General features: G+C 33.4%; 1 protein-coding gene across 3 annotated transcripts in view; it reads left to right on the top strand.

The window, feature by feature from the left end:
• Window positions 1–17216: 17216 nt before the first annotated feature.
• ftz-f1 (ftz transcription factor 1) overlaps window positions 17217–25258 on the top strand; it is a 348219-nt gene continuing 340177 nt past the window's right edge. Inside the window, exon 1 of one of the 3 annotated variants that reach the window (XM_085941495.1) lies at window positions 17217–17593. In XM_085941495.1, coding sequence (XP_085797621.1) covers window positions 17410–17593 — 184 coding nt within the window. In that variant the 5' untranslated portion in view covers window positions 17217–17409. The remainder of the gene's footprint in view (window positions 17594–25258) is intronic. The other 2 variants (XR_015069816.1, XM_085941501.1) reach the window with 2 other exon arrangements.

Genomic DNA, 25258 nt, shown 5'->3' with positions numbered 1-25258 from the left:
TAGGTAACTACTCTATACTTACGTTGCAGCCTAAAGCTAGGAAGCTCATCTGGATAATTCACAATTAAAAGATAGTTCCTCATGCCCGATGCTAGCCAGTCACGTTTGCAGGCATCTTCCAACTTCCTCTCAGTCTGAAGCAGTTCGTCTGTTAAAATCGAGAAAGGTTTCCTCGAGCGTAGACGTTTCTTTGGTGGAGGCGTTATATCAGCATAGAGCGGGAGTTTCGTGTTGATTCAAATTTTCTTATATTCCCCCAATGTGGATATGCATTACTTCATTTTGGTAAAAGTAGGTATCCTTGCCAGCACAACCAGCCATGGAAGCGGCGTAAAGGATAGGGTCCCACTAATGATACGCATAGGTGCGTTTAGTTGTGTCGATATTGTTGGCATGGCGTTTCGAGACCAGGTGTCGGCACAATATTCAGCAACAAAATATACTAGAGCAAATGCAGCTATGTGCAAAGTACCTATGTGAGTCACAGCCCCAACTTGTTCCAGTCAGTTTTTGAATATTTACTCGACTCGTGGTATCCACGATGTGTGTTCAGTATTCTAATCTAGTGTAACACCTAGCTAGATATTGTGGATATGTATCATGTAGCAACAGTGGCGAAGGGTGGAGATAGGCTGTTACGATCAGCCATAAATAGTGCACACTAAACTTTGTCAGTCATACGTATTTGTTTTCATTGAAATAAGACTACAATTTACAAACGGTGTTGGTAATATTTTAAAATTCAATTAAACCCTGCGAAACCACGCCTTAATAAATAATAGTCAAAAAATACTCGTCTATCTATAAAATATCTAAAATTATGCAATCAAATCATACATAACTTTGGATATTTTATAGATAGAATAATATTTTTTATCTATTATAGTTTGGCTTAGGCAGGGCATAATGAATTTAAAAAATGAACCAACAATATGTGTAAATATATATTCTTAATCCAACAAAAATAAATAAGCATGAATGAAGAAGTGTGCACAATTTTGTCATATCTTCCAAAGTATACTAAAACTATTATAGTTTGTTTTAGGCAGGGTTTAATTGATTTTTAAACTAACACCATCTGTAAATTGTAGTCTTAGTTAAATACAAACAAATACGTATTACTAACAAAGTTTATGGTGGATCTTTAAATCCTACCTCCACCCTTCGCTACGTGTGTATACACTTATTATGTCATGTCATGAGTATTAATAATGTTTTTTAATCCTCATTCCACGTGTCAAACTAAAGAAGTAGAGTGGTTGGCGAATGATCTATCCTTGAAAAAAAAAATATTTTTAAGTTATCTCTACACTACGACTGTATTCACTATTTTTATAGTATATACTATATAACAGCCGGGAATGACATAACAGACCAAATATAAACTTTTGGGGTACTTCAGCAATATTTAGGGGTGGCACAGCCAGAATGTAATATTTTAATAAATTATATGAAAACCAATGAAAACGGTTATATTATAAGTTATATATTTTAGAAATGCTATTTAATTATAATATTATATTTAAATAAAATGCAATAATAATTTGATAAGAAACTGTTCGTATTAGGAAATTATAAAAAGGCAAGAAAGATAAACCAGATAAAGAAAAACAATATTAGTATTTAATGAGATATCAACAAGTTTATGATTAAGAACAATTTGGAATAGAGATAGCTGGTGCTAAATGTGATATATTTGTATATATTAGTTATATTAAATTTGTATAATATGATTAAGGCTATAACTCAGCTGAGGCATGGTCTAAAAAGATCGTGACTAGGCGATGCGCGGATTGTGCAAATGACGCGAGCCGAACGAAATATAATTTGTCATAAAAATTCAACATGCGTCCTTTTTATGTTATGTTTATTATTATATTCGTAATAATAATAGTATATTCATTGACATGTTTTCTTTTTCAAGTACATGCGGAACGTTTTTTAGTCAGCTTTACACGATTTAAGAATATATTCCTCCGACGCCATCACAAAACAAATTGACGTGCAAACAGGAGATGAAAGAAATTCAAAAAGAAAAAGGAAGGAAGGGAAGAAATTTCGTTCCACATACAGTTGAAAAATATTTGCCGTTTCACTTATGTACGCTCTTAAACCAACATAGTATTATGCTACCAGCTCTCACTTATGCATGTGAAGCATGGACTCTTAATGTAAGAAGAATCCAAAAACTACAAGTAGCGCAACCTGGCATGTTGGGCATATACATGGCAAAAGAAATCAACCGATAAAACAGACAAGAGTACGTGATGTGATAGAGGTCGCTAAGTAGATGAAATGGCAATGAGCTGGACATGTAGCTCGGCGAGTAGGTACACAGCCGTTATACAGTGGTATCCAAGGGGCACTAAAAGCATGATAGATGGACTCATAAGTTCGGTGGATGTACGTGGCAGCAAAGAATTAGGGACCCAGAAGAGTGGGGGCAGCTATTGGGAGGCCTTCATCCAGACGTGGATCGACCCCGGCTAATGATGATGATGATGATTATAGCAGTAAAAGTACATTTCATTATACTTGTTGAGGTATCTGTAAATACCTACGTAAAATAATATTTTTTATCTATTATAGTTTGGTTTAAACAGGGCTTAATGAATTTAACAAAATTAACCAACAATCCATACAAAAACAAATAAGTATGAATGAAAAAGTGTGCACAAGTTTGTCGTATTGCCCAAAATATACCAATACTATTATGGTTTGGTTTAGGCAGGGTTTAATTGATTTTTAAAAAACTAACCAATATCATCTATAAATTGTATCTTAGTTCAATAAAAACAAATACATATGACTAACAACGTTTAATGTGCATTATTTATAGCGGATCTTAACAGTCTATCTCTACCCTTCGCTACAGTGTAGCAATATACTTCCTCCAAATCTAACATTCAATGGTACATTTGATTCACAGTTATTAAGGAAGGAACATGCTATAGATTTTGACTGATTTGGTTTGAGGCACCAGTTGCGAAAGTATATACTTTTTGAGCCTTTTCCAATCCATGTCAAGAGAGTCAAACACCCATTTAAAAAACATGTGATTTTAGCAAGACACGGGATTTGGATCTACATCCACATCTTTAAAGACAAGCACTCTAGAATACTTCACCATATTATGACCTTATATATACTAAATCTGTTATTTTACAGATTGTACATTGTACAGATTGAAGAAATGGATCGCCAAAAAGAAAACAACAGGATTTCTTCGGGAGAAATGGTCCAACATATTCAAACACTAGAAAAATCACAGAAGTATAATGGAGTAGACTCCCAACACATACAGAAAATAAAAGGTAAATATAAAATTTTTCCATTATACATAATACCTACTTTGGGTTGTAATCGCATGCTCTTTCTCCTTATTTCCTCGACATATACCTATCGTGCTCGTTGTGGACACTAATATCTTGAAAATGGCTGAGAATGGCCTTCGCAACAAGCATGAAATGTTGAGGAAAGGTGGAGGAAGAACAAGCGGTGACAATTTGAACCCAAAAACCTATTAAACTTAATTTAAAAAATAAACATGACCATAAATTATTATGTAATGCTGATATTTGCTTAGGTATTTAGTTTAAAAAAATCTGTCTGTTGTGTACAATATTTTGGATTTTATCTTTTGCAGATTGGTTGACGATAGCTTACCCGGATAAGACTGTGATTTTTATGGAGAACAATGTATGTAACTCAACATTGAGAGACTCATTTTTTTATTTATTTTCTGGACCACCTGGTCTTTTTAGCTTCGCTAACCATATAAAAGAATGTGAAGAAATCGCTGCATTCATTAAGAAACGATTGCAAAAGCTCGAAGCAGATGGAAGGTTAAGTGACGACGCCAAATCGCCCTACTGCTCAACACTCCATCCCATCGATAGGGATTTTATAAAAAAGAGCGGTTTGATAACAGAAGAAGGACTGGAGACTGCCAGGAGGATGATGGGGGTTAATTATTCCGATCGTATTTCTGTTCCTCGTGTGTTTCCGCATCCGTATGTGGACGACAGACACACGCTAATAATGTCTGATGGACGTTTAGTAAGACAATCTACAGATGGGAAGGGTTGATGGAGATGATTACGTAGCTAGCAGGGGGACGGTATACTAGGGTCTAGGACGATTTGGCACCGCGAACTGGCCTCCGGCGATTGGCCTCCGGTAATTGGCCGCCGGTACAATCGGACGCCGAGCCAATTGAACGCCGACCCAATTCGACGCCGACCCAATTGGCCTCCGGGAGGATTGGACGCCGCACAGTTGAATTAAATGCGCAAAGGAATAGACGTACGTTACGATTTGTTGGAGTAAATAAGCAAGGTAGTTTAATATGCTTCTATCTTCTCAGTAGTTGTACCTTATACATTTCGCGCTTGACACAGTTTTAATATAGATTGAGAATAATTATTATGCCTTATGATGTTTATTAAAAGAAAATAATACTTCCCTCGCTAAAACTTAAAGATGTGCATAATCAATTAATTTATTGTCTATACATGGGTATTTATTTATATTTACAACAAATATTAAAAATAATGTTAGATGTTAGAACGAAAATAACATTATATTTCAGCGTTTTATCGATTTAATATTATAATAAAGCTTAAACATGTATATTATTATGCATAAATGCGTATTTTAAGATAGTATGAAAATACAAACAAAATATTAAGTAAGTTATCTGCTAAGTATAAATGTTTCAGTAGTTTGATTGATAAACTACTTAGGTACTGGGTACCGGACGAAATCCCAAAGGCCGAAATCCCAAATGCCGAAATCCCAAATGCCGAAATCCCGAAAGCCTAAATCCTGAAAGCCGAAATCCCGAAAGCCGAAATCCCGAATACCGAAATCCCGAACGCTGAAATCCCGAATGGCCGGAATCCCGAAGGCCGAAATCCCGAAAAATAAAAAAATACAAACATCAATAATTGCGCAATTTTTACAAGAGACACAAAAACCCATTTTTTGTGGAAATATAAAAAAATGTGAAATACAAACATCAATAATTGCGCAATTTTTGCAAGAGACACAAAATCCATTCGTTCTACAAAATGGTCTATAATGAAAAAAATTGCGCAATCGGGAAAACCCATTTTCCGCAAAAATGGGATTTGTCTCTCTTGCAAAAATTGCGCAATTCGCGATTGCGCAATTATTGGTGTTTATATTTTACATTTTTTTATATTTCCACAAAAAATGGGTTTTTGTCTCTCTTGCAAAAATTGCGCAATTATTGATGTTTGTATTTTTTGGGATTTCGGCCTTCGGGATTCCGGCCATTCGGGATTTCAGCGTTCGGGATTTCGGTATTCGGGATTTCGGCTTTCGGGATTTAGGTTTTCGGGATTTTGGCCATTCGGGATTTCAGCATTCGGGATTTCGGCCTTCGGGATTTCGTCCGGCACCCAGTACCTAAGTAGTTTATCAATCAAACTACTGAAACATTTATACTTAGCAGATAACTTACTTAATATTTTGTTTGTAATTTCATACTATCTTAAAATACGCATTTATGCATAATAATATACATGTTTAAGCTTTATTATAATATTTAGTCGATAAAACGCTGAAATATAATGTTATTTTCATTCTAACATCTAACATTATTTTTAATATTTGTTGTAAATATAAATAAGCACCCATGTATAGACAATAAATTAATTGATTATGCACATCTTTAAGTTTTAACGAGGGAAGAATTATTTTCTTTCAATAAACATCATAAGGCATAATAATTATTCTCAATCTATATTAAAAATGTGTCAAGCGCGAAATGTATAAGGTACAACTACTGAGAAGATAGAAGCATATTAAACTGACTTGCTTATTTACTCCAACAAATCGTAACGTACGTCTATTCCTTTGCGCATTTAATTCAACTGTGCGGCGTCCAATCCTCCCGGAGGCCAATTGGGTCGACGTCCAATTGGGTCGGGGTCCAATTGGGCCGGCGTCCGATTGTACCGGCGGCCAATTACCGGAGGCCAGTTCGCGGTGCCAAATTGTCCTATTCCCGGTATACTACCACTTTGCGGTGTCGATGAAAGATATGTGAGGTTTCTGCCTCATAGATAGTTAGTACATACTAATAGTGAAGGGTGGAGGTACGCTGTGCCAACGACGATGAAGAAGAGTTGAACATAAATAATTTAGAAAAACACTTTCTGAGAGAGTATATTATAACCAATAGAAAAAATCTTTTTTGAAAAAAGTAAGCTACCCCGGCCGGGAATCTAACCCTGCATCTCCTGGGTTTACGCCCCATCCGTCGCATTTAACCAATATGCTACGGCGTGACATACTAATTGCGACAAATTTTAACTATTGGTCAATTTTAATACCTACTCATCAGCGCTCTTCCAAATCAAGCTACTTTGGCAATCGATTTTTGTTTCTTAAATCAAAGTAGGTAACTATTTACTATTACTTCGATTACTAACCGACGTCGTGGAATTTCTCCAATATTTTTTAGATGTAACTATTAGCACTTGCTAATAATTTATAATTAACTATTTTTATTCAACGAATAATTCACAAGATTTAACTTTTTAGATTTTTAGATTTAATTCTCTTGTGAATTATTCGTTGAATAAAAGAAATAGTTAATTATAAACTATTAGCAAGTGCAAATACTTACATCTAAAAAATATTGAAGAAATTCCACGACGTCGGTTAGTAATCGAAGTAATAGTAAATAGTTACCTACTTTGATTTAAGAAACAAAAATCGATTGCCAAAGTAGCTTGATTTGGAAGAGCGCTGATGAGTAGGTATTAAAATTGACCAATAGTTAAAATTTGTCGCAATTAGTATGTCACGCCGTAGCATATTGGTTAAATGTGACGGATGGGGCGTAAACCCAGGAGATGCAGGGTTCGATTCCCGGCCGGGGTGGCTTACTTTTTTCAAGAAAGAATTTTTCTATTGGTTATAATATACTCTCTCAGAAAGTGTTTTTCTAAATTATATATGTTCAATAATCAGAATGATATAATCTTAAATCTTGTGAATTATTCGTTGAATAAAAGAAATAGTTAATTATGAAGAAGAGTTGCTTTAGTCGCCAGTAGACCAATGTAGAAGATGTTGGAACTAAGCCATGTCATATCACGGCAGCCCAATAGCAGTGACGTAGCAAGAAGATGTAATCATCGAGCGATATTCTTGCAACTATTAGCAAAATATCGAGCGGTTACTGGAAAGATATTCACATGCACTACAGCAGTATATGAAATTACATCAAAATGATTGGACCTACCTGCAGACATGTGATGATATTATTGGTTCAGCAGAATAACTTGAGTGCCCTCAGAAAATTTCAAATGTATTTTCTCTGTCAACTTATAATTAGGGCCCGGATTTATATGCTAGTGCATGTTTTGTTAGGGTGTATGCACAGCTATGAGAGTTGCACATAAATCTGTTTTGAAAGACACAGAATCCAAAAATAACATTTTATTGTGCATATAAATGCATATTTTACGCATTAGAGCATATTTGAGACATTAGTGCATATTTCATAAATAAATGCATATTTTAGAGCTTATGAATGTATAATTTTAGTTTTTTTAAATTATTTTATCGAAATATAACTAAGTTAGGAAGGAAGATAGTTTAAATGCACTTGCATTTTTAATGCCATCTCCGAGCTGTGGATTTATCAGTGGAAAAAGTGAAGTCAACTCGGGCACTATTATTTAAAGTTTGCCCAAGTGGACGTTGAGAGGTAGTTTTCCGCATATAAACAAAATACTGACAGATACCTATGCGGAAAATTTTAATGCCAGAGCATAATATTGAAAAAAATAATGTATTTTTTTCGGGCCAAAAACAGAAAATAGTATTTAGGAATAGTTAAGTGTGTCGTTTTTGTTTTTTAAGTTATGTTTGGTTTACATTGCATTTATTATTCAATTATTTGTAGGTACTTGTGAAAAAACTATTTTCAAAATTGTAATTGATTAACTTTATATTCTTTCTTTGTGTTTTTTGTTCTGATATCGTATTATGTTGAAAAATTATTAACTAGTTATTCGATTTTTTGTCAGTAATATTGGGTAAAGTGGGTATTTACAATTTTTTCCCACAAAAAATGTCAATTTTTAACTGCATATTTCTTCGGTTTTAGTGCATATTTTATTGATTTTAAGTGCATACGTGCATGCATATAACCATGTTTTTTGTTGCATACAAATCCGGGCCCTACTTATAATAAACTTTTATTCAGTTTTTTGGCCAGAATTGATTTATGAATTACCATCTAACAAAATTACATCTAAAGTGGGGAAGCTAAATATAATTTCCTTATTTATAAATTATTTTTTAAATAATCTATGTATTATTCTACTTTTATATTGTAATATTATTAAAACGAAATTTTGAAATATCCACTACCTATACCAATTTTATCTGTCATTAGCAAATCTCAAACCACGACGTTTGGTCCCGTAGAGAGGTTAGGTAGTAATATATTAAGCCATCCTAAAAAATATATATAATATTATACATTATAGCAAATGAAGAATGATAATATTGCAATTTCTCAAAAATTATGAGTAGCTATACCCATATACATCTGATTTGTGTCATTATTTATAATTTCGAGCGATGACACTGATAATAATACCTCTATATGATAGGAATTAACATATTTTATATGATCGTGAAATATTGATTTCTAGGATGAAAAAAGATAGGGCGTAATAATGATATATAGATGTATTATAATATAAAGTTTACAGATTGTTCTGCCCCAGATTCTCAATTTTTGACCTTTACAGGGCAAGAGGGTCACAGGGTAATGTTTAAAATCGTGAAGAAGTTATTTTTAGTAACTAATATTAATAAGAAAATTACATGTTTAATTTAGTGAAAAATTACACAATGATATTTTATTAAGACGATAGATTTCATTTTGTAGTAAGTTTCTTTTCTTAAGGGGGAGACGCATGCCAGCAGAGAACCTAGCGGAAATATACGAAGCTTGCAATTTGAGATTTTTTTTTGATAATTTACAATTTCAACTGAATTATTTAATAAATATGTATCCGAAAACATTAAAAAGATTTTTAATTTTTTTTTTAAACTTAAAGATAAACTGGCAATTGTAACCATGCCTAAAATAAAATTTGATATAAATAAAAAGGATTTCAAGTTATACACATTTATATTTTTTTTAAAATCGATGTTTTTTAAAATATATATAAAAAATATTAAAACGATGAATTAGTCAAAAATCTACACCATATAAAATCTAAAACTTAATAAACTAAATTTTAATAATAAATATGGCCATAAAATATAATGTAATAATAAGATTTGACCCTGCAACGAATTCACATTTTATTACATTTTTTTACAATTGCCAGTTTATCTTTAAATTAAAAAAAAATAAAAAATCTTTTTAGTGTTTTCAGATACATATTTATTAATTACTACAGTTGAAATTGTAAATTATCAAAAATAATCTCAAATTGCAAGCTTCGTATTTTTCCGTTAGGTGCCTCTTTTCGCCTCTGATAGTATAAGCATCCCCCTTAAGTTTTCGTTTTCATAGCAATCAATTATTGCGTCATCTATTTTTTTGAAAAATGTGCAGTTAGTTAGTCACCCTTTGCGTGCGCTTGTGGACGGTGGTTTATTCGCTAATTCTCTTTTAAATTTAAGTATGTACATATTTTTGAAAGGTTTAGTATAATAACATAAAATAACCTCTTAATTATTAAATATGGAATATCATTATTCAAAATAGGTACCTAATTACTGAAATTTATGAATCATAGAAATTTGGATTATTTAAACATATTTTTTGCATTATATTATTTTGTATAATAAAATTTAAATTGTACAACATTTATGAAGATTAAGAGTTCAAAAGTAGTGAATTATTATAAGTTTACAACTTCAATTGATAATAACAATGTAATATTTATTAATTATATTAAAATAAAACATTAATTTCATAAATCAGAAGCAGTTGTACTTTCTTCCATGTAGGTACCTATAAACAAAATATGCATGTTGAAATAATGGTCTAATGCGCCGGCAAGACGGCAGCGCCAGCGCAGAATGGTTTGTGCAAAAAATACACTTGTCGGTTTGCACGAACTACTATTTTCCCGTCCATACACACCAGCTACCCGATACAAACCGGTTTGCACAGGTAAGCTTCTGGGAAAGCATGAGCGCCTAGCCGTCGCTTAAGGGTCTTTTTACAATAAACAACTTACAGTGAAATGGGGCAGAAATTTATAAAAAAAAATATTGTAAAATTAAGTTACATTACAATAAAAATTATGTATGCACGTTAGAAGTTATACTTCTTTAGTGTAACAAAACACAAAAAATATTCAACATTTATTAGGTAAGTAGGTACATAATACAATTATGATACATTAGGTATTATTACCAAATCAAAATTTGGAGCTCCGACTGCGGTACGGATTCCTTGTGTTACCTAGGATTAAGGCTAATAATATTACCTCTACAATTTATATTGTGTATTATCTCTGTTGTACCGGCTTTATAAATTTAATAATTTGAATAGCGCGGCTTTAGTTTGCAAACCACTGCCACCTGTCGGAATCGTTGTCGTTTTTATCCGAGACGCAACCCTGCCTACCAGGCTTCGACGAAATGTATTGATCCCAGGCTCAGAAGGGGCCCGGCGATGCAGGCGTCTTTAACAATAATTATGTGTCAACACTCGATAACTCCTTAACTCAAGTGAATGTATTTAATAATACAAAAAAAATGTTAAAAATAATTACCTACACTAAAAACTCTTCATTTTACCTTGAACATCATTTGGAAAATGCGACAGTAGAGCGTCATACTAGCTTTAATATTAGGGATCAATAGGGGGGCCCTCTAAAGATCATGACCTGGGGACCTGTTTTAGGATGTGGGGGCCATGGTTAAATGCATAGCAAATTTACAAATGTGGGAGCTCAAATGAATACGTGTATTAATTAAGGCTCTAAGTACCAAAAAGTAGTATTGCCTGTAGATACAAAATACCGAGTCATTGCAGTAAAATTTCATGAAGCAGACCTTTTGAAAAATGTGGTTTTACAGTGTGAAGCAATCACGGCAGCTTCTATAATTTTAGGTATTAGGAAGTCGCAAGTGTCAACACACCATCGTCAGCCATTTTATATTGAATGAAGTTGACCACTGTAGTGCTATTTACACCATTATAAATAAAACAGGCCAACGGACTTACAACGTCAACAGGTTTAAATATTTTGCTGTATTTTTTTGACTTGCTTGAGGCACTTAGACCATAGGTGAAGTTATTGGCGTTAGTATGTAGAACACTTTTCTATAAAAATGTAAGTTTTTTTGTTTTTGGTACTTAGAGCCTTAATTAATACACGTATTCAAATTACCGATGACTAACTTTACTGTACCAGGGTGGTTAGTTGTAAATTAACAGTGGCGATGATACAATTCACTGAACATCAAAATATTATATCAGCCACCAAGTTGCCATCATATAATATTATATTAGTCAACGCAAAAACACGCGGTGAAGATTTATTAACAAGTTTTAAAAACTTCAATAAGACTGCTCAAAAATTGTAGACACCTAACAATGTAGGATAAGTAATTCAAGCCCTGTAGCATCCGGAAATTTTTCTGTGTACCTACAACCAGCGGCGGCTCCTCTAATACCATCCAAGTGCTACGCACTGCCTGCATTTTTGAAGACATCACTCAACTTATCATTGTTATTCATATGTGTATCACTCACTTCGCGAAGTAGAACATGTAGCAGTATTATGAACAGTACTCGGTTCATGGGCGCAAAGCGATTGTGATCCAAATGAATTTTCAGTTTGCACAGGATTACAATGAGGTCATTGTATACTTCTTAAACGGTAGTTCAATGTTCCCGTGGTAGCGTTTTGTGTAGCATTTTTTAGACACTTTATGATCGGCGCACGAAATTAGGACTCTAGAAACAAAAACGCCAGTTTCTGTTTTATAACAACGTTGGCGAGTTAATTTTTAACAATTCCACATTTAAGATTTAATGAATCGCCAAACTTTTATGAACATACAAACTGCCGCATTTATTTCTAAACCACTCAAATACATTCAATATAAAAAAAAACACACCAGCGGATATTTATTTGCCTGACGCATTGCATTCATTGTTCCAAGCGTTAAGTCATAAACCACCGTGATATTTATTTTTCTTTATTGATATTAAATCATTCTGCTGAAATGAAATCAACTGTTTAAAAACTTTTTTATGAAATAAAATAAATAAACAAAGACATATTTAATTTATCTTCTGAGAAGTTCGACGTTTCGGTCTTTTTACACTAAGACATTATCTTAGCTTATTGACACGGCAGCCTTTGGTGGTTAAGGTAATCATGGAGAGACGCTTTACGACCTTTACGTGGCTAGGACAAGTGTTCCTGATGCCACCAAAGAGTGTGACACTGCGTACCCTTATGGCACAGCTTCAAGGGTTCCGTTGCCATGGTCGGCCCTCTCTCATCCTGCAGCGGTGCTACTAAAGCGACCTACGTGCTGCAGGTCTGACATGGCGGGAGGCGCAAGAGTTGGCGTTGAACCGAGGGATGTGGCGTGAACTTGTGTTTGCCCTATGCTCCAATGCTAGGTATAGAAGGTAAACCATTGCGCACTACCAGAAAATACTATTCTGAAGACCACCGGCCGCCACTGCCTACAACGCTTTATTTAATTTTCTTAGTAAGATTCTATTTTGATTTAAAAATATATCTATTATATACTATCTTCTTTTCTTCTTCTTTCACCCTGTCACGACTTCTCATTGGGGCATAGGGCAAGCACAAATTTGAGCAACAAAAAGAACCCCTGAGGCTGTGCCGCAAAGGTACGAAGTGTTGCACTCTGGTGGCATCCAGAGCACATGTCCCAGCCTTGTAAAGTGTCTCTTCGTGATTACCTCAATCACCAAAGGCTGCTGAGTCTGGTCACAAACTCGAGTGTTTGTAACGCTGTCGTACCAATGTACCCCTAAGATTCGGCGGAGACATCGATTCTCAAAGCTCGAAAGCCGAGACCTTTGAAGCTTAAGAAGATGCCTCACAGCCATAAAGAAGCACAGGTAGCAGGCACGCGTTGAATAAACGACATTTGGTCCTCTCAGAATACAGCCTTGTGGGTCTATTCTATACTTATCGACCGCTAAAGTGATAAAGTGATAGATATTATCAAACTTACGGTAGGTTTGTATCAAAGTATTAGAAATTGTTGTAAGAATTACAATAAGTTGGTTGTATTGTTGCAAGAAGTGCTATATTTTAACAGCAGCAAAAGAGGCGCTGTTAAAATGTAACGCTCATTGCTATTGCTAATAATAATGTAATAATAACGTAACCTATGCCACAAATATGTAACAAATTCACATATTTTTTACAATAATTGTAAGTTTATCTTTGGTTTTATTTTATAATTATTATTATATATATTTATTGATTTTAAAATCGGTGTGTGTACTAATGTACGCGTGTTAAAACTTATACTTCTTTGGTGTAACAAAACTTGTGATAACCTAGATTCTTCGACTAGCTCTGGTTTGGTGATTTAGAATCAGGTTCACAAAATAAACATTCCGTATTCATTAATATTATTTACTATTAGTATTTTAATTATCTTGTTAAATTACACCTCAGAATAAGGGCCGCTTATTGGAGCTCAGCTGGTTAAAAATTATTTTATTGCTTCATTCCGTAATCATTAATATTATTTAATATTACTATTTTAATTATCTTTTCAAATTACACACTCGGAAAAATGGCCGCTTGTTTGAGCGCCGCTGGCTTAAAATTATTTTATTGCTTAACGTTAACAGAAACAAATTTGAATCCGCCTAACACAACGATAAATATTTCAAAGTATTACGCAACCCGAATGCAATATAAATTATAAAAAATTATGACATGTTACATCGCGGCCGGTCACACACAAAAAATACACTCTGATCTGTTTTCCCAAATGCGCCAAAAAAAGTATAACTTAAAAAAAATCTTTTTAATGTTTTCAGATAAGTACATATTTATTAATTAATACAGTTGAAATTGTAACTTATCAAAAAAAATTTCAAATTGCAAGCTTCGTATTTTCCCGGTAGGTTCTCTGTTGGCATGAGGATCCCCCTTAATACCTATATGTTACTTACCCTTTAAATGGCTTAATAATTGTTATTGATTTAGTGTGGGTCAAATTCCCTAGAATAAATAATAGTACGGCGGCCTTTAAGGATTACGCGTGTCTCAGATATCCCACAGCCAATCTATATAGACCTGTGGTATATCCACAACTTCCTTGAGGTTTTTTAATTGAGTAGGTACACGTTTTGTCTTGCCCGTAAATAATTTTTCCTTTATAAAAATATATTTATAAATATATAAATGAGCAAACTAACCGCTAATCGGATAGTAAGTAATTTTCCTCTGGTTAATTGGAAGCCCTACATGGGTCCCATCATTTTACAACGTTTTTCTTAGCTCGTATTCTTATTTGTCCGGTGGTTCTTTGTCCGGTACAAATCTTGCAATCGATTTTTAACTAACTTCCCGACTAGCTAGACATTTGAAACTTTAAGAATATTTCAGAACACGATGCTAAAGCATGTTTTTAATAAGTACTTTTAGCCATCTTTAAGTAGAATTGAATTCATTTTCAATTACTACTGTTTTGTATGAAAAGTTATTTCGACATCATTATTTGTGGCTAGCTGGGGTCCTAGCAACTAAATTATTAATATATACGTGCGTTACTATGGAAATCAATATGACATTTCAGTTTATCAAGTACAAATTTTAACAAAACAAAAACAAAAGCTAGACAAAATAAAGTAAAGTTAACTATTTGATTTGTATGAAACAAACATTAAAGTTCAATTATCTCTAAACTATAAACATACCACATAAGCGTGAAGTATGATAGTTTTGACAGAAAATATAACAAAGTTAGGGCGACGCTGAGCGAGAGAAAACGATGAAATAGGTTTCATATCAGTTGCAAATAATAATGGTAACCATAATAATTAAATTTACCCTTTGTAGGCGCAGTAAAAAATATGCAATCTGCGCAATTTCAAGGTAAGGTTGTTCCACTATAGTACATTTGACTAATCCCATTGTATTATTCAACAGAAAATTTAAAAACGTTGTATATAAAAAGTTCTTTTTATCTTGTAATTATTTGTTTATTAGATTGATTTTTCCCGCACGGATCATTCATTTTTGAAGGTCCCGCTAAACACCCATAAGAACAATGTTCAATAATCCCGCATTAACCGTTCCCCGATTTATCGTTTTCCTCGATCTATCGTCTAAATATTATGGTCCCGTCACAAATATTATCCTGATTGACCATTTTTGTTGAATATTTTTCATTTTGCTTTCGTAGAATTATTTATGATACATACTATTACAGACCTTTCAGTCGCGTCGCTTTGTTTGCACAGGTCAGTCGACGCTCAGGCTTGCCTTGCATCTCGTATCACGAATTTTTATAAGTCGCAACTAAAATGCCCCCCATGAAGAAAACTAGAACTCTAGCAGAGAAACTGAACATAATTCAAGACGTCGAAAAAATCCAGGAGAAAAACTTTTTTTTGTATATCCCGTATTTATTGTTATTTTTCTAGGGTCCCTTGAAAATCGTAGAATCGGGGTTTCACTGTATATTATTTTTCATAAGTATTCTGTACAATTATCATTTATGTTCATTCATTTCATATAAATTTTAATATACTTACTACAAAATCCAATTAATAGCCTTTCTTCAATTTCTAGAAGGTATATTCTTAACTAATTGTGTGTGAAAGTGTAAGTACGTGAAAGTAAATAAGTATGTTAATTTAAAAACGCGTTAAAACACCAATATTAGTAATATCTCTATGTTTCATATGAAATCTTTCTAATGAAAAGTAGGCATCAATAATGCGGCTCTGTATGTGCTGCGAAGGTAATTTTTTTGTGCGCCTACATATTTACTCACACTTCTAAAATCCTGCATCACTTTGCTACGTTTGCATTATTGGGGATGAGAGTTCTATTAATTATCTTTTCTGTGGTGGTAATAATAACGTGTAAATTATGTATGGAGAATAAACTTATGTAAATTTGTATGACCATAAATTTAAACCAAACAACTCATTTTAACACTTCAGTAGGTACTTACTTAAAAAATATATCGTTTCACAGACCATCATTTCATTCTACCTACGTTAGAAGCAGCAACCTTTGGGGAAAAGATTGTAATCTAACTTCTTTTTTTTCTTTCGACCATGTCCGATCCTAATAAGATCATATTAATATGGGCCTCCACAGCAAACACAATCCATATAAAGTGTTGACACTGAAGAGCACTAACAACAAGTTTATCTTTTATTCTTTCGTTAAGTAATATGGAATAGTAAAAATATACAGGTCTAAGGAAAACCCCAAGAAAAGCTAATATAAATATTCCATTCTCTAAGCACTACATACAAAATAAAATTAAAATATGTAATAGCTGTGCCAACAACCAGTAGAAAACTGTTTTACCTTAACGGTAAAGCAGATATCTCGATTGAAAATTAAAAACATGTATATTTACATATTATTTGCACAGAGGTCAGTGGTAGTACATTTCTGTCAACCTATTGTACAACTTTATTTAAATATTTTTCAAAGTCAAAATAATAACTAGTATAATGAAAATATATATGCAAAATTGGTAAATAAATACGGTGTATGCTATATTAAGGTACAAATAATTCAAAATAAATTTCTCAAAGATGTTAAATATTGAAAAATTAGTTGACCTTGTGTAATACAATACTATGTCTCATGACCTACATTGATGCTCCAGTGAAAGTATTGTGCAACTTATTTCGTAATTTATAATGCAAAAGTGATTTTTATCAGTAATAATTTTCTTAAACGTGTTTAACGAGTTACTTTATTTTCAAATTTAAAAATATTGTTATCAAAAATATATAGTAAACGAAATGCGAAATTAACGATATTTTTTAAACACTAGCACATGGTTTATTTTTTAATTATAGATTTTATTGACCAATTTAATGGAAACAGGGAATACATTGAAATAATAGTAATTTTTTCATAAGGAAATGCTGGACCCGGTAGCTATTCGTTTTCAATGTCAATCATGAGCACGGGCGCTAGTTTGAGCTAAATATTATAATGTCTGAATGTTAAGTGTAAGTGAAGTGGCCTAGAGACCTACATAATAAAAGTTCGATTTGTACTCGGTGAAATAATATACTGTATGCAATAATTAGGTGGATTATTGATAACAAATGTTTTTTGTACTCGTTTGAGTACAAAAAACAGCAATAACACTGAATCATTGGTGGGATTTAGTGACAAAATGCACGAAGAGACTACAGGGATGAGCCACAGCATTCCTTGCTCTGTTGCCGCTTCTACTTCGACCAGTCAATCGAAAGCAGGTGTAGGCAGTGCGCCTGAGATGCCGGGGGCCCTTTCCTCGGATTCTGTTACCTCTGATGTCGACAATTCCGAATTGCCGATATACGAAGGAGCCTCATCTGGTATGTCACATGTTAAACCTATACTCACTCTATCGCAGACGTAACGGCCGATAGCTGCCAATGTTTACTTTTTTCGCGACAGTCAGATTGTCAAAAAATCAAGTTATTTCAACACCACGCCGTGAAATTAATATTAATATATTGTTGCTGTAATGGTGCAAAGCCAACAAATGATCACTAAAATATATTATATAGATATCCATATCTCATTAAATCAAGACTGATTATTATTCGTCTGATTTTTGACCTTTATAATAAAATTCTAGGTATATTCATTACGTTACATACTTTTTATGCTGTTTACGTAGGTACATACACTTACGATTCATTCCATGACCACAAATACGTGTGCTGTGTTACTTTATATTGTATACCACCTAGGTAGGTATATTACAAGAATACTATAATAGGAAGGTAAGTACCTACCTACATGTAATATAATATACTCAGGGCTCGAAATAGACCGGAGCGCCGTTCCGGTTCATGAACTCAAAAAAATTATCGCTCCGTCTCGTGAAAACAATATTTTGACTAACTAGATAGGGCGTATAATAAAAAAATCTATCATTTTTATATAAAATATACATAAAATTAGATAACTGTGTTGGGTAATATTTTTTGAGAATTACAGAGCGCTCCGGTTCGTAAAATTCTCCATTTCTAGCAGTGAATATACCCACATAACCTACCTACCATACTTAAAGATGAGGCAGCGTTTCCTAAATCTTTTATTCTCTTTTCAAATCATCGATGCCGGTAGGTAGATTTTAGGGAAAAATACTTTTTCTAACAGTTCAAAATAAAAATTTCAGGCACCGCGTATTTTTGTGACGGTACCTAGTTAAACTCAGATTAAAATGCTCCGCATGCGAACTATTATGCCAGGTCCACACTGGCAACATGTCGCCGGCAACCTCGTTAAATTTACGATAAGTATGATAATTATCATAAAATTTCTTAAGCAATTATGATAATTATCGTAAAATTTAACGAGGTTGCCGGCGACATGTTGCCAGTGTGGACCCGGCATTATAGAGAGCGTAAAAAGTGAAAAAAAGTATATAGTTATAAGATAAAAAGAACTTTTTATGTACTTACAACGCTTTTAAATTTTCTGTTGAATCATATACACTTGACTTGACTAGCTTAAACGATCAAAAAAAATTGAATAGTTTGATAGAAATAAAACTGAAATGTCATTTTGATTTCCATAGTAACGCACGTATATATTAATAATTTAGTTGCTAGGACCCCAGACCCTTAGCAACCAATAATGGTGTCGAAATAACTTTTCATACAAAACAGAATTAACTGAAAATGAATTCAATTCTACTTAAAGATAGCTAAAAGTATTAAAAAATGCGTTGGCATCGTGTTCTGATTTATTCTAAAAGTTTCAAATATCTAGTTAGTTGGGAAGTTAGTTAAAAATCGATTGCAAGATTTGTACCGGACAAAAAACCACCGGACAAATAAGAATACGAGCTAAGAAAAACGTTCTAAAATAGATGATAGCTAATTGTTACAATGAGACTTGAGTAGGTTTGATAACATGTCAAATATGGGGTAAGAGAAGGTCACGGCTGTTTTCACATGAGGAAAATTCTATGTGACCACTAGTAAAAATGGTAGTGTTGTGTCTTTTTGGTCATACTGTACGCAGTGGAACCGTGAAGACTTATAGAAATAACTCTCAGAAAACTCCGAAATATGGGTGGACACATCAAATGGATGAACAAATCTATGAATTTTGAGGTGAAACCGGCGGTGACAAAGACGTCGTGCTCAATCAAATAAGTAAAAAAAACTGTTTTAAATGTAAGCGTCTTCAGTGACAATGCTTTGCGGAGCAGCGGGTCTATTCTATACAAAAGGCGACTATCAACCGCCTAACGTGCTAACGTGATAATGTGTTAGTATTTGTTACATACATTTTATATTGAAATATTATAATTGTAATTGTATTGTAATCAGTTAATCCGTCGAAACTGTCTTTCTCTCGCTCTCTCTCTATCGCTCATGCTCTAAATTTTAGCACAGGCAGGGGGCATGCCGTTAAAATATATCATTTATTGCAACAATTAATACCGGCTAATTATAATTGTTACAATACGTGTTAATAATTTGATACAAACATACCCTAGTTAGCGGTTTTAGCGGACGAAAGCAGCCTTTTGTATAGAATAGACCCGCAGGGCATGCAACATGCATATCGAGTGCACTTATTTAAGTCCTAGTTCACGCCCCGCCTCTCAAAACGCTTCCGCTAATGCTATTTCTATGCGACCAATAAGTGTCACAAAATCATAATAATATTATTTATATTTTAATCCAATATCAATTTGGCTAAAATTATTAAACGTGGATATATAGTAATGTTGGTGCATAAGTATTTGCTACACGTAATCGTTAGGCATAAAGCCCATCAAGACGGACGAGCGAGCGCAGTCGGCGTAAGAAGCGTATATTCATATCCATAATCACACGCCTCTTGCCGCGCATTACCCTTCACCTATGTAATAAGGGGCCCAAGAAGCACAAAATAATTATTACAGCGTCTCTCATAATAAAGCAATAAAAATATATTATTTCTCGGGGCTTGTAATTAAATAACTAAACAAAGCGTACACTGTTCTTAATAATGGCTTCTCGCCCGTCTTATCGACGACGCTTCGAGGAGCGTGATTTTGCTTGCTGTGTTCAATGAATGGACTCCGTTGTATTTTCGTTAAATCGTATCGCTGAGAAGCGAAAAACGGTGACTCATGCAGCACGCGGGCACAAGGCGTCGTCAAATCCAGTGTGCGCTGGCGTATTTGATTACGTTGTATTTTCGACGATTTACGCGCCACTTGTAGAAATTTTTCGCGAGCGCCCCACTCGCTGCGTCAATGGGCTTTATGCAAGACGTAATGGTCAATATGGGTTTGTGATAGCTGAAATAAGTTATGTAGTTTTTAGAATGAATTTTGTTGATGTGGCGAGCGAAGATCAAATTGATGCACGACCCACCACGAGTAGTTGAGATAGCTGGATTCGTTATCAGCATAAGAACGTTTCCTCCATGAAAGTGGTGAAATGTTGGTTTTCTTTTTTCACTTTTTTACTGCACTGATAACGCCTCTTCGACTGATTACCTCGCATTATTTATATCATATTATATCAAATGATATTCACTTTTATTAAGGCTATACTTCAGCTGAGGCATGGTCTAACTAAAAAGATCGTGACTATGCGACGCGCAGATTGTGCAAACAACGCGTGCCGAACAAAACATAATTTATCATAAAAATTCAACATGCGTCCATTTAATGTTATGTTTATTGTTATATTAGTAATAATAATAATATATTCATTGACATGTTTTCTTTTTCGAGTACATGGGAAGAGGCTTTTAGGCATCTTTACACGATATAAGAATATATTCCTCCGACGCCATCACAAAACAAATTGACGTGCTCACACCTCGACTACCGCTCTCTGATTGGCAACGAGTGCGAAATTTCGTCCCACCTATTGTTGAAAACTATTTGCCGTTTCACTTATTATGCTCCTTAATATATGTAGTAATATAAAAAAGACGACAAAAATAAATGACTTGACTTTGCTTGTATTACAGAAAAATTATAGAACATCTTGAAATTTGTTAATACTTAAAGAATTATCAAAATAACTTGCGGGGCTCGCGGCTCGCGGCCGTGTGGAGTCTCTAGCGGCCGCGCTACAATTGTGACCGTTACGCCTGTGCGATTTTTCGTAACGAATCCGCCCTGTAGGTCAAGGCAAAAGCATCTATCCATGCTAAAAAGTTAGCATACCTTGGTTACATCAGACGACATCATGTCAGGTCTCTACTTCTGTATCCTATCTATATCCAAAGGAAGATTTCTGGTAAGTGATGGCCTGGCTAGAGGACGAACATCCTGGCTCAAGAATCCGACAGTCTGGATTAGCTAAGCGTGTTCAGAGTTCAGACAGACAGGGATATGATAGCCAAAATAGTTGCCACATTCAATGACAGATGACGTGGTATATAAATGAGATAGAGGGTGGTTCTAGTAGTAAGGAAGCGCTGGAATATGGGTAGCACGACCTTGTGCTTGCTCTATGCTTCGATGGTGTAAAAGTAAAGTTGGTACCCACCAACAATTTTAGAAAATGTGGCATAGGATATAAGAATAATAAAATAATGTTATGTACTGCTAGCTACAAAATATGTTAAGTTAAATAAGTAAGTACATTTTAAAAATATTTATTTATATTTAAGTAAGTAGGTATATGTTTCAATATTTTTTTATAATAATGGCAAATAAATATTGTTTTAAAATATGTATTGTATAAACACAATAGTGAAATTTGTATAACCTTAATTTAAAAAAATGTTATTACAAAAACAGTTAGATAATTAATTAACCTCTTGAAAAAAAAATTAATCTACTTAATTATATAAAAAAACCTACATAGGTAGGTACCTATATTATAAAATAAAAGTACCTACCACAGAACAAATTAATAAATGGAATTTAGATAGACTATCCCAATAGACCACATTTTGAAGCAGGGCTTAGAATGCCGAGTGTCATACGAAAATAGACGTGCAATAGTGTTTGTTGCAACCTTAAAATATACCAACATTGAACCGAGAGCAGTAGTTGTCAGAACGAAGGACATGCTTAGAATGACGTATTCTTGACACGTGTTTATATTCTTCCACACTCAGATCGGTTGCCTGTTACTCCACACCCGTTAGGTATTTCAGTTTCCATGAATTCCGTGTTCCCTGGTACCTATCTACGTATAGTTTTTTTTAATAATGTGTGCAAAAGCACATTATACAATGAAAAACAAAACATCTAAAATTAAATAAAGCTATAAAATGCTTAAGTATATATTATATTTTATATACCTAGACATATACTTATTCAACAATAGAAATTTAATTAAATAACAGAACATCAAATTAAAATCGAATCCAAAGTATGCGAACTTCATATTATGCTGCGTTCTCATGTGGCAATTTTTGTTATTCAAGTTTGTGTTTGACGTTGAAAAGGAAATTGAAAGGAGTGTTCCCACGTATTGATTAAGTTGAATCGATATTCATAGTCAAGTTGGCGTCGAGTCTACACGACAAGTTTGACGTGGCGATGCGAGTCACGCTGGCAAGGCCCACTATATATTATAGTCAGGCCGCGGCACGAAACTGTGTATTTTATTGTGTAATGATGATTGTTTCACATTGATATAAATTTAATAAATGGTTGATTAATTTGAACAAAATGTACAATCGAGTATCAGATTACTTTTAGTGATAACACGTTACCGCATTGCATTCGAATATAGTTAATAACTACCACTCATTCATTTACCCAGAGTTAGTGATCGAGAATTCTCGATAAAAAAACAGAAATTGAAAGATGATTTCTAATTTCTTGAGAAATCATCAATGATATTCTCAAGAATACGAGAAAATTTTGCTAGGCAAAAATAATGTAGTTTAAACGGGGAAAAGCTGCTGACAGCAATCGGAATTTAAAAAGGACGTCATTAAAAAAATGAGGCATAAAAGCTAAAAAAATCCCTTGATTTTGATTCTGGACCGAATAATATATCTTAAATTTCTCAGTTAAATACAAATTGACTGGAAAAGCAAAGAAAGCTTTCCACATATTCTGATTCTGAATAGAATCTCAGATAACAGGTAACAAACAATTAACCAAAAGAACTCTCGGCTGTGATTCTGAACGGAATATGTATCTTAAATGTGATAAACATAATCAATTTTATGATACATCAGGTTGCAGTGGCGAAGGGTGGAGGTAGGCTGTTAAGATCCGCTATAAATGGTGCACACTAAACTTTGTCAGTCATACGTATTTGCTTTCATTGAAATCTACAATTTACAGATAATCGTCTATCTATAAAATTTCTAAAATTATGCAATTAAATCATACATAACGTTGAATATTGTATAGATAGAATAATATTTGTATCTATTATAGTTTGGTTTAGGCATGGCTTAATGAATTTCAAAAAATAACCCAAGAACATGTGTGGGTAATAATATGTATTGTCAATCCAACAAAAACTAATAAGTATGAATGAAAAAGTGTGCACAATGTTGTCGTATCGTCCAAAATATACCAAAACTATTATGGTTATGTTTTCGGCATGGTTTAATTGATTTTTTAAAAACTTACCAATACCATCTGTAAATTGTAGCCTTAGTTCAATAAAAAACAAATATGACTAAAAAGTGTAATGTGCACTATTTATGGTGTATGTATTTATAATATTCGTTGTGATTATTTAAAACTAATTAATAAGGCCATGTTGACGTTCAATAATTTTATTATTATATGGATGAAAAGATTATAACTCCACATAAAACTGATTTGATTCATCTTTTAATCATTCATGCTTCACTGGGTGCAACATTTGATGATGCAAGATTTCGTTTGTTTTTCAGGCGTAATATTTTTTTTCAAATATCGTATCATTTGAGCTGTCAAAATAATAATTCATAGATAACTGAAAACATTTTGGTAGGTAAATGAAATTCATGTGACGTTTAGTAGGTACAGCGATGACATTGAGGTACAGTAAATTAATACACGATGTTTATTATTTTATGAATAGTAATTATATGTTACTAGCTGAGCCAGCTGGCTCTCGCCAGTCTGTCTCGTTAGGTCTTGCAGACAGCTTTTCGTCATAATGACATGGTGTTGGATTTTAATATAATTGTAAAGTATGTATAGACGGCGCTATAGTTTTCCCTTATAGTTTTACGTCAGACATTTTGACATTTCGCTGATTTGTTAGTTTTGCGATTTGCATGTTTGCAAAAATCAAAATTTAATTTGAATTCTGACACGTCAAATGAACTTGTTTTGCGAAAGAAAACAAATGACAATCTAAGTCTATTAGTTTGACAGATAAAAAGCAGTGACATGGTTTTAGATTATATTTTCGTAGTAATTAGTGAGGAAAGATGTATTTATTTCTTGTAGCACGCCAATGTGCTACTTACAGATTTGAATAGTTCGGTGGAATATTAATTCTGATTTGTGAAATATCGATTATATAAAAAGTATTAACGGCCCACGTGCTCGTCGTAGGTCAAAATTGAGTTTTTTTCGTATTTTCAAACCATGATCCTGGACACTCCTTAAACGTTGTAGATAATCTATTTATATAATTTTGAAGCCTTATTATCCTTTATAGTTATTTTAAACATTTGATGACTGCATAAAGTATTTTTGTTACATAAAATAGTATTCTTTTAAACCTCTCGCTCTAATGTTTTAGAATATAGTCATATTTCGGTACATAACTGTGCAGTGGTGTTAAGATTTTTTACATTTATTAATTTTTAAACGCATTTATGATACCATTAGTATAATTAATTACGAGATAATTTTTGTAAAATATTCACGATAAAAAATTATATTGGTAATCTCTGTGATCCCAAATTTGACAAGAATTAGGCATTTTATTATTCAAAAAATCGGCAAGATTAACACATTTGAAGATGATTCTAAAGATATTTATTATAAGTTATGTCTTTGACCATTCAAGTGTGATAAACGTCTTATGAATAATGATTGCTTTATAATAATTATTGACCTAAGAATAAGGTAGTGTTTTTTTGAAATACGCCAT

Source organism: Rhyacophila brunnea, unplaced genomic scaffold, assembly GCF_057557595.1.
Source record: "Rhyacophila brunnea isolate RB1 unplaced genomic scaffold, BYU_Rbru_1.0 scaffold_1, whole genome shotgun sequence".
NCBI lineage: Eukaryota > Metazoa > Arthropoda > Insecta > Trichoptera > Rhyacophilidae > Rhyacophila > Rhyacophila brunnea.
Note: the sequence above shows the minus strand (reverse complement) of the source record. Positions and strands in the feature narration are given on the sequence as shown.